Source organism: Egretta garzetta, unplaced genomic scaffold (genome assembly GCF_000687185.1).
Source record: "Egretta garzetta isolate BGI_Z169 unplaced genomic scaffold, ASM68718v1 scaffold156, whole genome shotgun sequence".
Classification (NCBI taxonomy): Eukaryota; Metazoa; Chordata; class Aves; order Pelecaniformes; family Ardeidae; genus Egretta; species Egretta garzetta.
The window spans coordinates 589241-606274 of NW_009260125.1; the positions used below are offsets into that span (position 1 = coordinate 589241).

General features: G+C 41.5%; 1 protein-coding gene across 1 annotated transcript in view; it reads left to right on the forward strand.

The window, feature by feature from the left end:
* Positions 1-17034, forward strand: part of MAGI2 (membrane associated guanylate kinase, WW and PDZ domain containing 2) — a gene marked incomplete at its 5' end in the record, with an annotated part of 532170 nt that overhangs the window by 470012 nt on the left and 45124 nt on the right. The window contains 2 exon segments of the mRNA XM_035896847.1: positions 10831-11016; positions 13727-13916. Of these exon segments, the coding sequence (XP_035752740.1) occupies positions 10831-11016; positions 13727-13916 (376 nt within the window).

Sequence of the window (17034 nt, forward strand, 5' to 3'; positions counted from 1 at the left end):
AGAGAAAGAGAAAATGCACAAGCAACCAAAAGTTCTGTGACCGCAGTATTCTGCTGAGGACAACAAACCCAGGTTCAAGATCCTGCTTTGCCTCCTACCCTCCAACATGTTCTTGAGGTACTTTTCTTTCTCCCTAAGCAACTACATACATAGCCACCATTGAACCTCAATTGAACACCTGCAATAGTAAAGGAAAATTATGGTCTGCTGTGTAAGTGACAAGTGAATTTATTCAAATAACTGCATTGAATTTCAGTGATCCCAAAGAGCACCCAAATCCTAAGTTTAGAAGAACAGCAGTGAACCAAAAAATGACATTTGCTGTAGACAGTTACAGAACAGAGAAGAAATTACCCTTTCTATGTGAATTCTCTTCCAAAAATATAGTAGAAAAAATAAGCTGAAAATTACATACTCTGTCATCAGTAATAAAAACAGGATAAAATCATTGGTTATTTGTAGTTTAAGGAAGGTTCATTTTCTTTACTTAATATTTATTTGGGTGAATTAATTTGGGCTATGTTAACAGGAGCATAGCCAGTAGATTGAGGAGAAATTATTATCCCCCTTTACTCAGGCCTCATTAGGAACCGTCTAGAATACAGCATGCAAGTTTTCGGCCCTTTGGTAGAAGACAGAACAGAAAATCTTCAGCAGCAGCCACTGAGACCTCCTGAGGTCCCTTCCAGCTTGAAATAACCCCAAATCCTTTGATTAAAATACACAATCAGGGGTATAAAGCATATTAGCAGTAGGAAAGTATCAAGTGGATGTAGGAGTATAATATCTGAAATACAGTTTATGTCAGTAGAGAAATGTATTTGTGTGGCACCATGACAAGCATCTTGGTAGTCGCTCACTTCTCATAGCAGTAGTATGCTAATTTGGTGAAAGGCTGTACTATAGTTCCAGTGTCTCTGATTTCGGAGCCAGTGCACTTGTTGCCAGCTCATGCATGCCCACATGGCACAGAATGGTGCCGTGCAGACATACCCTAAACATATGCAGTTAGGTGTTGATGTAGTAATTGCAAGGCAACTCTGGAAAATTCAAAATGGGCAAAATAGGTCGGAAAAGGGAATATCTTGTAGTGACAGACACTACTAGGAATAGTATAGCCTAAGAAGTCATCTTGCTGGGAGCATCCTCAGGGCAAAGTGAAGAAGGGTTCCTTTGATTTAAGAATGTTTATTTTGATAACTCTATTCCCCTCTCTGCTTTCTTGTAAAAGAAAAAGACTTGAGGACTTGAAAGTATAAGAATCATCATCACTTTTAGTCAAGAAGGCAATTAATTGTACACTGAAAGTGTTTTCCTCGTTCTTGAAATCACGCTTACACACTATGTTTTACAACCAACAAATTCCAACTGCTCTTGCTCAGTACAGGACCATGAACCTTGTGTCACTAGGTGCTTGTGCTTCAGGCACTGTTAAAATTGAAGTAGTCATTCAGAGTGGCTACTAGCCTCAGAGCTGCAGGTTCATGGCTTTGCTGCTTTGCATTTGGCCCGAAGCTCAAGGTGTTTCACAAAAACTCACCCTCTGGGTGTTTGCCAGGGGAGTTAAAACCAACTCTGGCTGTGAAGCTGTAGGACCACCCCATGAAGTCAGAGTAGCCGTGCTCCAGCTGAGTCCCATTCCCCTTTCCCACCCTCCCTGATGGGGCGATCACTGCGCTGTTCCCCCATAGCCTCCTAGGAGCACTTCACGGTCACTCTGACCTGGAAAAGAGCCATGAAAGGCTTGGGGGCTGCCAGAATTGAGGATGTCATTCTTGTTCCAAGAGGCTTAAGGTCTCGGTCAACTTTTCTGTTGACGTGCTTTGAAAGGGGTTGGTTGTTACAGACAACGTTCCTTGATTTACAGACCTGCCTTTGCCTTGCAGAAATTTTCAAAATATTAAGTGCATTTTTTTTACTCTTGGTACGGGCACAGAGTGAGGGCAAACTACAGCCATAATTAGAGAATAGAGTATTTTTTCACATTTTTTGATAGGCAGCACTGTAGTAGCTGTCATTTTAATAAATTACTATTAAATAGTTTGGAACCAGCCTTTACATCTCCATGCAATTTTGAATTACTGGTTCTTGCTTAAACATCCAATTTTTGTGGCAGATTTCTTTTCCTGTGTTCTAATTTTCTCTCCCCTTTGTCAAAGCATTTCTTGGGATGTTCTCTAATCCAGCACAGGGGATTATCTTGCACCAAGCTACAATTCTGATGTGGGGCAGATCAGGAGTGGAAAACGAGTGACAAGGATTGAATGAAGAGATTTCACAGGGCAAAGCAGGGGCATAGACAAGGTCAGCCATGCTTCAAAATTATATCAGTAAAAGAAGATAAAGTGGATAAATAAAGGACTGTGTTTGAGTGGCACATGCAGGAGCAAGTCCGTTTCCCTAATGCAGGGTGCAGAGCATCTTAGAGTGCTAAGAGATTAAAAAAAAGAAAATTCACCTGGCCAGGCTCCTGACCTGTTCCTGATTAAAGGATTAACTTCCACTGCCCCTAAAACATATTACCATACTTTCCCCCAGACCCCATCCCAACATTAAAGCGTGCTTTGGCTTCCATCCCTTCTCCAGACAGGCCACCTAAATTTGACCTTACTCTGTGCTTTCTTTTGCTATGCAGGCTACACAAAGTTCATCAAAATTTTGTCATCTCCAGTGGTATTTCTTTAAGGGACTCAGCATCACATTTCCAGCTGACTGCTTGGAAGCTAACTCTAGGTTTTTACTTTCAGTCTGGGGTGGATCTGGACTGATTTAACCTCTCAGCTCTGTGAAGATCTTCCCAGGAAACTGCCTTGGCCCCCCAAATTACAAATATTTTTTAGATGTCCTGGTTCAGTGGCAGAGTTAAGTGGCTAAACTCAGCAAGCTACAGCCTATTTCTGAAGTCCTGTCCTGAGGAACATCTTCATGCTTCCTCCAATAAAAATACTTGCAGCATGTGTGGTTCTGCAAGGAAGGGCTCCTGCTGGGGCTGTGCCCTCCAAGTCCCCAACACCCTGCAGCAACGTGTGAGGCGATGGAGGTGCCGCTGTGCCTGCCCCACACAACAGTACCGAATGTCACTTTACAGCTAAAATAGTGAAACTGGATCAATTAATCTACCCATTGCACTACGTTTAGGATAATAATCAATAGTGTGAGTCCTCTGTGGTAAAACTCCATTCTTGTGGAGCTTTTTAGAGTTTCGGGATAACTTAATTATCTACATCCCATGGAAAAGCACTTCCAGCCAGCTAGAAATGGCCAAAAGGAGGTTGCTGGAAGAATTTGTCCCAGAGCTTTAGGGAGTACACTTGTCCCTGCCTATTTCATATCTTCCTGCTGCTTTTACTTCTTGTGTTTGGGATGCAGCTTCCTCTAGGAGAACTGGTGATCCCCTGTGAGTCTCTTAACACTCTAATTTCTGTAGAAAGAAACCATGTGTTGTAAACAGATCTCATTAACTGGCAACTTCCAGTGAAATTGGAAAATTGGCAATATTTCCATGAACTTTGCTGTAGCAGGTACTGTCAATTAGCAGAGTTATAAAGTGTAAACAAACTGAAAATACAAGCATAATCAATAAACAATTTTTAAAAAATTAAAGGGAGATGGCTATGCATACTAGGCATGATCTTCCTCCTGTTTAGCAAGAGCACAGTTGTACATTTAATTGGCCCCTACACTGCATATGCCAATGACTGCTGGGTTTTCAAACCATGATAAAACAGAGCCTAATGAAAGAAGTTTCCCCCATTTCTCAAAGCATGCAGTCTTAACTAAAAACCATAAATCCAAGATAAGCCTCTGCTGACTGCAGAAAACAGCATTCTGAAATAAGTCCCATTCAGCCCCAGAGTGTCTTTGAACTCCTTGCGGTTTAGAGATAAAAACCAGCTCATTGATCAATGATAACTGTCTGATCTGAGACGGTTATTGGTGCTGCAATTTCACCCATGCTTCTTTCTGGGTAAGATGGTGCCTGGGGACAGAGTTTTCTGTGACCAGTCTGCAAATTCTAAAGAAAACAGAGCTCTGGAAATTAGGATGTCTGTCTACCCCAGCTTGGAGATCTTTGGAACAGAACAGTGAGAACCTCCCTGCAGTGTGAGTCCCCCGTGGAAGATACTTGCGACCTGTGGGCAAAGAATCTGGTTTCTCATTTCTGCTTAGCTTTGATATTCAGGTTTGAGCTGTTCTTCTGCCTCTTCAGCTACAAAAACACTTTCTAAACTTGTGTAACTGCTAGTATAGTTTGGAGTTAAAAGAAATTTGTTACATGATTTAGTTTTTCAAATCAATATATACAATTAATAAGAGTGGAATGACCTTAAGTAGTGAAAGAGTTTTTTACTATCACTGAGAATGCATTGCTGCAGTTTGCAGACATGAAATACTCAGTTGGCTGTTTGATATTTTTTGGAGAATAAAGCATGGGGGCTCTTAACCACATCTCTCCCCTCTCCAGATGACTTCTGTCCTCCAGCATGTTCCTGAATAGGTCGTTTGGACCTAGTGGTGCTGCTCTCCTGTTTTCAAAGAAAAAAACTCCGTGAGTTTTCTTAGCACAAACCTGGAAAGGGAATCAAGGTCTTTCTAATGATTCCACAGGACCCATTTTGCCTTCATGAGAAGCCTGAATTAAAGTACCTAAGTTCCATTCATTTTTTCTTAGACCTTCAGTTTTCTAGGGAATGTGCACTCCTTCCCACCTAGCTTCTTATGCCTTTGCTATGCCATTAAATACTCTCCATATCAGCACAGAATGGGATGTTTCAGTTCACAGGTTCATTAACTTTATAAACAAAAGGGATTATTGTCATCTGCAACTATGCAGCATGCCACAGGTTTCTATTTTCCAAATGAGTGTCACATCAAATAGACCATCAATTTCCGGAAAATATTTTATCTTGATTCTTGTATTATAAAGTGCATCATGCTCAAGCTTCCCAAATTATAGATTTTTCAGTAGCAATGAAATTACAGATGTTTACATTTAATATATTCTCCCAATTAAAATCTCATATGCTGGAGCCTGCTGGTTGAATGAAAACTCTTGCACCTTTTGAGAATTGAGGGTATGATAAATATTCATGTGATCAGCTGTATAACATTGAACAGGACAGCTGGCTCAAGAAGGTTCATTTGCTTGGTTTACCATCTCTATCCGTTAACATTAGAAAAGATTGCAAGAGTTTATCTGCCAGAGGGTTTAATAGATAAAGCAGAGGTTCGATTTTTTTCCCCCTTAACTGATCATTTTTGACATTTAGCTACTATATAGGGGAAAAAACAGGAAAGTTGCTTTCTACAAAATACAGTCTCAACAGTTCCAACTCAAAGTACTGAATAAGTGTAAAAAAATTCTTGACGTAAACCAGAAAAGCATTATTTGTTGGTTACATCTTAGAATCGGCTTTTTCCAGCGTATGGATCTCCCAAGTGAGGAGAAATCATTTTTATTTCCAAAAAGCAAGAGGCTGATGGAAATACACAGTGTTAGAAGCAGTGGCAGTATCCAGCAGCAGCTCTGGCTTTGTGAGCAGCTGGCCGGAGCACACGGACCCTCCGGTGTAAAGCCATAGAATTTACTCTTTCTTTTCTATGACAAGAAGGTGTAGGAAGGATGTTAATTTGGATCATGGAGAGTGAAAGTAGGTGACTTTATCAGATAAAAATATTAATATAGAGAAAAACATGAACTTGTAATTATCAGTAAGTTACTGAAAGCAGACCCTACCCGCTTTCTAAATGCAAAAAAGGTCTTTTAAATCATTTTTTCTCTTAATTTTTTAATTTAAGTTGTCTTTTGATAATGAGCTTAGAGCTGATCATTGCACAATTAACTACCTTCTGGGAAAGCATCAGCTGCTAGGTGCCAGTGCTGGGTCAGTTTGTGTTCCTGACATAAATGCTGTAAATCTCTGAGGGAGATTTAGGGGAAGAGGTTGATAGCTTCAAATATCTTAGAAGTTTTAGTGCTCTCAGGATTCAAATCTCCCTGAAATCACAATTTTTTCATCAAACACACTGCAGAAAAATTAGATCCTATCGTAAGATCCGTTGTTAGGAAATGCTTCTGTGGCATTGCTGTTCTTGGCTAGATTTTTTTGGATCCTGGATTATGACTGCTGCCTTGGCAGGATTTTTTTTCTTGAGGCAGACATCCATATATATCACTCTTATGTATCACATTTTGGATGACTTGATAGTATGAGAGAAAAAAAATCCATATATCTGTTTTGAAGGACTGTATGTTTCACATACATATAAACTGTATCTCACTAATTTCCCATATTTTCAAGCACTAAAAAAATCTGCATAAATTCCCCATTTACCATAATATTTCTCCCTTGCAGTCTCATCCATTGTGTAGTCTGAGAGAACTAAAAAATGGATTGTCCTGCAAAGGGGCACCTTGTTTTCTGTGCTTGCTCTTGGCATGAATAATGGGATTCCTGAAAAAAAAAAAACACTAATCCAGGTGTTTCTGTATAGCCTGCTACTATTAAATGCTGCTCAGGTAACCCTGTGTTTTGAAATAAGTGGATCAAATTCTCTGCAGAGTGTAATCCAGGCATGTGCTGCCACTGTTCAAAATGTACATATGTTTGGAGAACAGCTTGTGGCGAATTCTTAAAAGAGGTGTGAATAGATTAGTAAAAATTTTTAAGGGGGAGTGGAATCATTTATCATCAGTTAAGTGATATGGGACTTCCTTTAAAAGGCTCCGCTTAGATAGAAATAAATCACTGAAGATGCAATTTAAGAAAAAATATGATGTGTTAAGAAAACCGTAATTAAATGCCAAACATGGGAGGTTTCTTCCTGAGAAGAGACCTGTGATGCTGGGAGCGATCAAAGAGCTGCGGAGCTCCACGCTGTCCCTGGCCCTGACCAGTGGCAGAGGACAGCACCTACAGCAGACAGAGACCTTCCCCAGGCACCTCCTCAGCTCCCACAACCATGACTTTCTGATTTAATCAGCAGTGGATCCACCCCTGTGAATCTGTCTAATCCCTTTTTGAATCCTTTCATTCTGCTGGCCCTCCAGAAGGTTGCCCCACCTTCTCTTCTCCAAGCTGCAGCTGTAGCTCATGGACTACTCCTGAACAGAGGCTGTTCTCTGTTTCTGACCGCGATGCTGCCTTTCTCTGCATCTTTGCTAGCACAGTGTTATGATTTTTGAGTGGGGATACTGAAACTATCAGCAATGCTCAGACTCTAGGTGCACAGTTGTAACTAGCAACAGTTTGATTTGCTATTCTTTTCCTAGATCTTAAAATTCTATTTACTGTTTTACTAAGTTTACGTTTTTAGAGAAGTAGGCACACTTATTTCAAGAGCTCCTGAGTGGTAATAATTAACTTAAGGCCCATCCCTGCTTAAGCTTAGGCAGGGTTATTTTTTCCCCATATGCATCATCTCGCATTTCTTTTCATGAGATCTTGTCTGCCACTTCACTCAGCCCACTGGGTACTGACAGTTTTACAGCTCTTCCACGCCTGTTTTAGATGTGACCATTCTGAACGACAAAAATTCTCCATTATGGAAATTCACAGTTCATTTCTACCTTTGTTCCTTAATTTTTACCTAATTAATCCCCTATGGGAGTATCTCCTTATCCCTTCAAAATAAGTATTTTACTACCAAAGGCTCTTAAAAATTAAGTTTTCTAACATGTTCTAACATGTTCGTATTTCCATGAACAACCTGTATATCAGATAAGCTGCATCCCATAGAAGTACTCATGTTTGTAAATAAATCCTTAAATAAATCCTCCCCTCCCAAGGCAGCAGCAGGGACCATCGTGGCCAGGATATTGTGGCTTAGGAGGCAACTCAGGCAGAGCTCCACTGGGGAGAGCAAGCAGAGACCAGAAACGCCTTGGGATGTGACTGGGAGAGAAGGAACCAGGAGATAAACTCTCCTCAGATGATCTAGAAATGCACAGAAACCAGCTTCTGCTGAATGGCTGTGAGTTTCATTAATAATTCACTGGATTTGCCCATAAAACCTTGATACGGCATGCCAGTGGTCTCCTTTGCAGACTCTGGCAGAGATTCAGATTCCTTCTGGAAAAGCGTTCCACATCCCACTCTGCAGCAAGATCATATGACAACACTCTGTGCCAACACAGGACAGGGGGCAATGGGCACAAACTGAAGCATAAGAGGTTTCAGTTGAATATGCCGAAGAGCTTCTTTACTTTGAGGGTGACAGAGCACTGGAACAGGCTGCCAAGGGGGGTTGTGGAGTCTCCTTCTCTGGAGATATTCAAAGCCCACCTGGACAATGTCCTGTGCAACCTGCTCTGAGTGAACCTCCTTTAGCAGGAGGGTTGGACTGGATGATCTCCCGAGGTCCCTTCCAACCCTTGCCATTCTGTGATTCTGTGACACAGCCTCAGAAGAGGAGCATTAAATCCTCAGAACCCAAAATGCAGTAGAAAAGGTGCCTTGGCAGACACAAGCTTTGCTCTGAAGGTCTGTTGATCCTTCCATAGCACGGCAGGATGAAGGGAGGGAGGTGATACCAAAACATTTGGAGTAGATACCTTTATCAGGAAGGTAAAGGCCGTTAGGCTTAAAAGGAAGGAAAAAGGAATACAAAGTTCCTCCTCTTTCTCGCTCCCTTCCCTTTTCTCAGGATTTGGAGCAGAATTGGACTCTAATGGCTCTCCGACTTCCAGGTTTGATTTTAGCAGACATTTCAAACATGCAGACATCAGCTCTATTCTCTTGTCAGGTGCAAGAAGTCCAACAAAAATTGTTCTGGCAAATTATTAAGATTTTCCACCTACCAACTAATTATTTAAGCTAGCAAAACCATCTTCTTTAGGGTTAGCAATGGCAAGCATGGGAATTTTAATTACAGCATCTTGGCCATAATACTTCCCCTTCTTCCTTCCTGCTAAATTTTTTGCTTTTTCGTATAAGGCAGTCTCACTTTCAGATCTCCACTGGGATCAGAGTCTGAGAGTACAGATGTGGTAATCTCAGACAGATCTTGTATTAAATATACCAGAAACAGGCACAGTTTAGTCTTAGCTTAAATGATTCTTGATGATGCTTTAAGAATGTATTTGATGAGAAAGGCTCTGTGTGAATGTCAATTGTTTCAGTGTCACTCTTTTACTTGTTTACTTACTGATGTGCATGCGCTGCAGTTATGCATCTGCATAGAGGGCAATTAATAAATGCAAGTTTTGTACAAAGTGTGGCTATTCATATTTAGTATATTTTAAAGCATAGAAAGGTTTAGACATTGTGACATAAATTAGGTGCTTATTTCCTAAGCAGCAAGACATTTCTGAAGTACACTAGTTGTGTTCGTAGTACTAAAGCCATAACTTAATGTATATCCTTGCCTGACCTGTAGTGGTAAAGCAGCATGCAGTTTGATTATGGCTTGCACTTCAGAGTACTCACTTATATTTTTAGTTCTCAGAAAATTAATTTTTAACACTGTAAACAACACTTACATCCAGAAACAAAAGTCACTTTGAGTTATGTGTATGGTGACTTTGCATGAGATGTGCAATCTGTGTTTGTTACCATCACCTTCGGGGAATGTTTATCAGAGGGCTGAGAAATTTGTTCTGCAGAGATGGAGTATTCTGAAAACATCTCCTGCTAGAGCATTGATAGCCTAGATATTTCCCAAGAAAATGTTTCATTAATCTTTTCTTTCGCCTTTTCCACGTTCCGTTTAGATATTAGAATGTTAAGGATATATTATTTTAAGAAAAAGAAACACAACTGTTTTTAAACACCAGTTGCAGGTGGCTAGTGAGGCTGAGCAGCTTTGTGCTAGGTTTGCCAAGACTGAAGTGTGGGATCGGTGAGGGATACCCGGACGGCATTAGGATATTAATAGATTATATAGTCAAATTTATTTGATAAACATATTTATGAGTAGCAGAGAGAAAGGAAAATATCACGTTCTTTGGGGAGCCTAGGTGGAGACAAGAGTCAGCTATAGTATATGCATTTAGTTAAAAAAGAGAGTAGAGCAGGGAAGAAACACTGGGAGAAAGATCAAGGGTGATATTTAGAAAATTCAGTGGAAAATGAGGGAAAAGACAGAACAAGAGAATGGCTGGAGTGCACAGAAAGGTGGAGAACCATGCAGAAGAGTAAAAGGAGAAGCAAAGTTGATCTGAAATGCTTTGAGAATGCGGGGCGGGGGGGGATGGCTATTTGATGTAGTAAATGCGTCTATGCACTCATAATTAACTGTAAATTCATGCCGGCGTGTATCTAATTAGAAAGCTGAACATCTCAATAAATCTTCAGATTATTTCTATTTATAAATTAACATATTTGAATGGAGGAGGAGAACAATTTAGTGAACCCTGAACATTTGCAGTAATAACATCTATTTGTATATAAAATAAATCATGTTTGTAGTGCCCCTATTGCAACATACAAATAAAGGAATTCTGTAAACTAGGAGGTGGGAGGCAATTTATGACTACTACTTATTGTGCAAATTTATCCCCTTCATTGTTTTAATGCCTTATTGTTCTCTTGATCTCTTTATTATCTTGTTACGTGCCACGTTTGCAAACTAGCTGAACCATAAACTGATTTTGGACTTCATATGTATGTGCCGTGTATATATGCATATCTGGATTCTGAATCTGTAGTGAAATCTGTACTGTATTAATGTAAATGACAATGTATAAGAATTTATCTTCTTGTATGTTTATACACAAGCTGATTTCTAATTTGTATAGAACTTTCTTCCAAATGAACTCATTTTCTTTTGCTTGTGAGCATCACCACTTGTTGCAGCATATGTTAACTGTAGCTATTGTTCCTTTTCTAGCTGTACCCCATAAAATAGGGCGGATAATTGATGGAAGCCCTGCGGATCGCTGTGCAAAACTTAAAGTTGGAGACCGGATCTTAGCTGTGAATGGCCAGTCTATTATTAACATGCCTCATGCAGATATTGTGAAGCTAATTAAAGATGCAGGTCTCAGTGTAACTCTTCGCATCATTCCTCAGGAGGGTAAGTCAATGGCCCTTAAAAACAGGAAGAAAATTTTAAGTAGCCTCCAATTAGCTTGAATTATGTCACCGCTTGAAAGAACATCTTTTGTTTCACTTTCTCAGCTGTAACGTACAGCGCACCAAAATTACAGCCTTAGAACTAGCTGGAAGAATATCTGAATTCCTGAAAAGGTTTCTAGTTATGAAAAGGGTATTTAAAGCACACGTGGAGAAACCTGAGAGCGAGCTGGGTACCAGCAAGCCAGTTTTAATGTCTTTTGGAGGAATTGTCTTCTGCATGGAAAAGCACCCTACAAGAGAGACGGGGTTTGAGGTCATTCCCTTACTTCCTGCTATAAACCAAACCACAGTTTGCCTCACAGGAGACTGGAATGGGTGTCACCAGGCATCTTCAGCTACCAGCTATGTGTGACAAAGTGATATGAAGGAAGAGTTCAGATTTGGCAGTTTCCTCCACGTATATCACTATAAATGCACAAGGCAGGAAAGAACTGAACCCTAAATTATCTCATTTGTAAGGTGAGGGTAAGAGGAAAGACTCATTATTCTGGTCATTACTCCACAGCTCATCAGTGAAGATCTTTTGATGTTGGTTTCATAGGTTTTGGGGTTGATTTCAGGGCTTTTTTTAGTTTAGTGATGTGCTGTACTGGTATATGAATTGTACTCTATTAATGAGACTGTGGCTTTATATCTCAGCAACAAATACCATCAGAGCTAGGAATGTCACACAGCAAGTAATGTAATTACTTAATGATTCGTGCTCCAGTTAGACGACCTTCACCTTCTGCTGCTGCATCCAGCAACGGGACAAGGAAATAGTCTGGCACTGGCCATGGACTGCAACGGGGGAAACTTATCCACTTTGTTAAATGAATTCAGTGAAGGGAAAACCACAAACATACATGAGTTCAGAATTCACACCAGAGAGCTGCCAATCGGTGACGTATAAACACTGGAGGTCAGTTCTGCGAGCATCTGCAAAGGGTGATGCTACGTGCAATCCATGCATCCTATTTAGGTCTCCACTGTACACAGAATAATTCATATTAGCAAACTGCTACTAGTTCAGTGTTAGAGATAGATAGCTTAAATTAGAAAGAAAGTGGAGGTACATGCGAGATGCAGTGCTACAAGATGTTCTCAGATGCTAGCGGGGAGAAATGATTTGTGCCCTAGGCATGGCTTCCCCGTGTGACTGTGCGACACTGGATACCTCATTTGCCTTCTGATATTAGCTTCCCAGCTTATAAAATTAGGAAAAAATCTAATACTGCTGTAATGTACTTTCAGGTGAAAAATACCATATAAATGCAAAGCAGTTTTAGAAGCAGCTTATGATTTGACTAGTTCATCCATAGTTATGAGAGTAATGTAGAAATGAGGGACAATATTCCCAATCTTCCTTTCTGAAACTTCACAATACAACAGAGACTCAAAGATGCAAAATGGGCAATTAAAGCCTTAAGCATAGTAATTACACAGATAAGTATTGCTTATGCCTGCATGAGGAGTGTTTTAAGTGCAAATATACTAGCTTTTTTGACAATTAAGCCTAAATTGAAAAGATTTTGAATAAAGTAGCCAAAATTTTAAAAACAATTATGAACATACATTAAATAAGTAGAGAGCCACTAGAAAGGTGCAGTCATAGGGAACAAATTCACAAGTTAAAAAAATAAAAAATAAAATCATTCAAAATTCAAAATAGATTCAAATATCAAACTAGGCAAGATCTGGGTGGTGCATAGCTATTGCTGTTAGGGATGCTCAGCCATACGCATGCCTATTCTGGATGCCTCGCACCGTGCCACGCTGGTCTCGCTCATTCTGTTTCAAGCTGGAATAAAAAAATACAGTGTGTACTTTTGCTGTTGATAATACATGAGCAATTACTTCTGCGGTGCTCTGTCCTCTTGTGGGTGGACTCTCCCTCATTTATGCTTCTTAACAGGTAAATGATGAGCTACATAGTGGTGCCAGTGTGTTGAGAGAAATACATTCGATATGAGCTCAGTGCCAGATGTGTCTTCCCCCCAGTGCAGCAGGAAGCCTGAAGGAAGACTCATTTGTAACAAGGCCACGAGGCCACGTTTCCTACCCCGGCCTCTCCATCTTTTTGAATTTTTTGTTGTTTGGAAAGAAGGATTCTGGTTTTCTGCAGTTTTCCTATGTGAAAACCTGGTCATTTGGCACAATACAATGAAATAAAACATTGATTTAGCTGGTTAGTCAGAATTTATTGAGATTGGTTTTACTGTTCACAGTCCCCAAGGATTTAAAAAAGCTAGGAAACTTTTGTTGAGCTCAAAGCACACCAGTGTTTTAGCTTTTGTGACGGGAGTCTGTCATCCAGTAACAGTGGTGAAAGCAATAAAATCATTCATTCTCTCAAAATGAAAAGTTTTCAAATATCAGTATTTCTAGGCTTTAAAAGAAAACATGAAACACAGAAGCCATTTGCCTTGTTCAGCTGGATTTTAAATAATGGAGGTGTCAACTGGAGTTATAGAAGTGACTAAGATTTCAGATCCCACAGACTATCAAAAGGAGCCCATTAGGTTCAGGTGTCTTAAAATCTAATTATAACCCAAGAGAGTAAAAGCGACAAAGCATAAATTTTCAGAGGTAGCGTGTGACCAAAAATGATTATTGTCTACCTTTGCCCTTTATTAAATGCCGCGCTGTGACAGGTCTTTAATCTCCAGCTTCCCATTACGCAGAGCTGAACAGCCCGGCCTCGGCCCCCAGCTCAGAGAAGCAGAGCCCCCTGGCCCAGCAGCACAGCCCCATGGCCCAGCAGAGTCCCCTGGCACAGCAGAGCCCCGTCGCCCAGCACAGCCCCGTCACCCAGCCACCGCCTCCGCAGCCCCTGCAGCTGCAGGGACACGAAAACAGGTAAGAGCGGCTCCTCCAGCATCTGCCTCCGGTGAGGACCGCGGGATGCCCTTGTGCTGGGTCTTCCTTCTGTGATCCATCACCTGTGGGGCTCTGACAAGCCATGGACCTGTGATTGTGCTCACGGAGCATGAATTGTGCATGCCAGGATGATCTGTAAGCCTTTTTTGGGTATGAAATACGTTATTATGAGGAAGGCTCTAGCCAACCTTCCTCAAACGTCCATCAGGTTCGTATGTTTGCCAAGGAACTAAACACTGAGATATTCTTTGCTGATAATTTCATTGCTAACATACTACTTTCTTGTATTACTACAGCTTACAAAATATGGGTATATCAGTATCTGATCGTGAGGTGGTCTTTTCTTTCATTATTTTGCATGTCTTTTTTTTTTTATCTGTTAGAGTTCTGGAGTCAGGAAGATATTTTTATAACATGTTTTATCTATGCTGTATCATTTTCCAGCCAATTTCTCATGTGTAATTTATGCATGTGCATTGACAAATTTGTCTGTGATGGAAATTAAGTGGTAGAGGGATAGAAATTTTGTGACCAGCTGTATTAAAAGCTGTACATATAAAAAGCACGCTCAGGCTGTGGGATGATGCAACTTTCTGTGATCTCCAATCAACACTATTTAGTCTTTGGATTGATTTTTGGCATGTTAAATGAGGCTGATTACATTGACTGTTTTTATGCTAATCTTCAGTAACCAACATACCTCATCAAGACCCTCTTCCCCAAATAGTAGATGCTGGTTATAGGATTGAAACTTTTTGCTTCTGGAGATACTTGAGTCCAGCTGTGATTTAAACACTATGCCCTCTAATTCTCCTTGCTTAACAGATGTAGCACTTTCACTTACCCAAAATTATTTTCTCTCAATTAGCCACACTCGGCAAATTTCTTTGCCTTATACATTGAGTACTTCTTCCAAAAGTGATCACCTCCTAGCAGACATGTTTCTGACAAAATCCAATGCAAAGCTTTCATAAAAATGTCTCTGCGCAGTTGTCAGTATTAAATGCCAGCTAAACATGAACCAGCAGTGTGCCCAGGTGACCAAGAAGGCCAACAGCATCCTGGCTTGTATCAAATAGTGTGGCCAGCAGGACTAGGGAAGTCACTAGGGAAGTACCCTGCTGGACTGTTGTTTGTGAACAGAGAAGGCCTTGTGGGTGATGTGATGGGTGCAGGACACCTGGGGCACAGCAATCATGAAATGATAGAATTCTCAGTTCTTGGAGAATTAAGGAGAGAGGTCAGCAGAACTGCTACCTTGGACTTCTGGAGGGCAGACTTTGACCTGTTTAGGATCCTGGTTGACAAAGTCCCTTGGGAGGCAGCCCTGAAGGGCAAAGGAGCCCAAGAAGGCTGGGCACTCTTCAAGAAGGAAATCCTGGAGGCACAAGAGCAGACCATCCCCATGTGCCAAAAGATGAGCCAACAGGGAAGAAGACTGGCCTGGCTGAACAGAGAGCTTTGGCTGGATCTCAGAAAAAAAGAGGAAAGTCTATGACCTTTGGAAGAAGGGGCAGGCATCTCAGGAGGACTACAAGGATGTTGTGAGGTCATGCAGAGAGAAAATCAGAAGGGCTGAAGGCCAGCTAGGACTTAAATTGGCCAGTTCTGTGAAAGATAATAATAAATGTTTCTATAAATGTATTTATTAATAACAAAAAGAGAGCCAAGGAATCTCCATCCTCTACTGGATGCAGGGGGAACCATAGTGACAGAGGATGAGAATAAGGCTGAGGTACTTAATATCTTCTTTGTCTCAGTCTTTAACAGTAAAGTCAGCTGTTCTCCAGGTACTCAGCCCCCTGAACCATAAGGGAGGGACAGGGAGCAGAACAAAGCTGAGGAAGTGGTTAGTGACCCGCTCGGCCAATTAGACACACACATGTCTATGGGGCCCAGCAGGGTCCACCCAAGAGAACTGAGGGAGCTGGCGGAGGTGCTCACCAAGTCCCTTTCCATCATCTGTCAGCAGTCCTGGCTGACTGAGGAAGTTCCATTTCACTGGAGGTTGGCAAATGTGACGCCCGTTTACAAGACGGGCTGGAGGAGGATCCAGGAAACTGCAGGCCTGTCATCCTGACCTCGGTGTCGGGGAAGGTCATGGAGCAGATCATCTTGAGTGCCATCACACAGCACATCCAGGACAACCAGAAGATCATACCTAGTCAACATGGGTTTATGAAAGGCAGATCCTGATTAACCTGATCTCCTTCTATGACAAGGTGACCTGATTAGCAGATGAGGGAAAGGCTGTGGATGTTGTCTACCTGGACTTTAGTAAAGCCTTTGACACCACTTCCCACAGCATTCTCCTGGAGAAATTGGCTTCCGTGGCCTGGACAGGCATACTCTTTGCTGGGTAAAAAACTGCCTGGATGTCCAGGCCCAAATTCAGTGAATGGAGCTAAATCCAGTTGGCGGCTGGTCACAAGTGGTGTTCCCTAGGACTCAGTGTTGGGGCCAGTTCTGTTTAACATCTTTATCAATGACCTGGACGAGGGGATCAAGTGCACCCTCAGTAAGTTTGCAGATGACACTAAGCTGGGTCTGGAGCACAAGTCTGATGAGGAGCAGCTGAGGGAACTGGGATTGTTCAGCCTGGAGAAGAGGAAGCTCAGGGAAGACCTTATCGCCCTCTACAACTATCTGAAAGGAGGTTGTGGCGAGGTGGGTGTTGGTCTTTTCTCCCAAGTAACAAGCAGTAGGACGAGACAAAATGGCCTCAAGTTGCACCAGGGGAGGTTTAGATTGGACATTAGGAAAAATGTCATCACTGACAGGGTTATCAGGCACTGGAACAGGCTGCCCAGGGAAGGGGTTGAGTCCCCATCCCTGGATGTATTTAAAAGACAGATAGACAAGGTGCTTAGTGACATGGTTTAGTGGTCATAGAATCATAGAATCATAGAATCATAGAATGTTTTGGGTTGGAAGGGACCCCTAGAGGTCATCTAGTCCAACTCCCCTGCAGTGAGCAGGGACACCGCTAACTAGATCAGGTTGCTCAGAGCCCCATCCAACCTGGCCTTGAATGTTTCCAGGGATGGGGCCTCCACTACCTCTCTGGGCAACCTGTTCCAGTGTTTCACCACCCTCA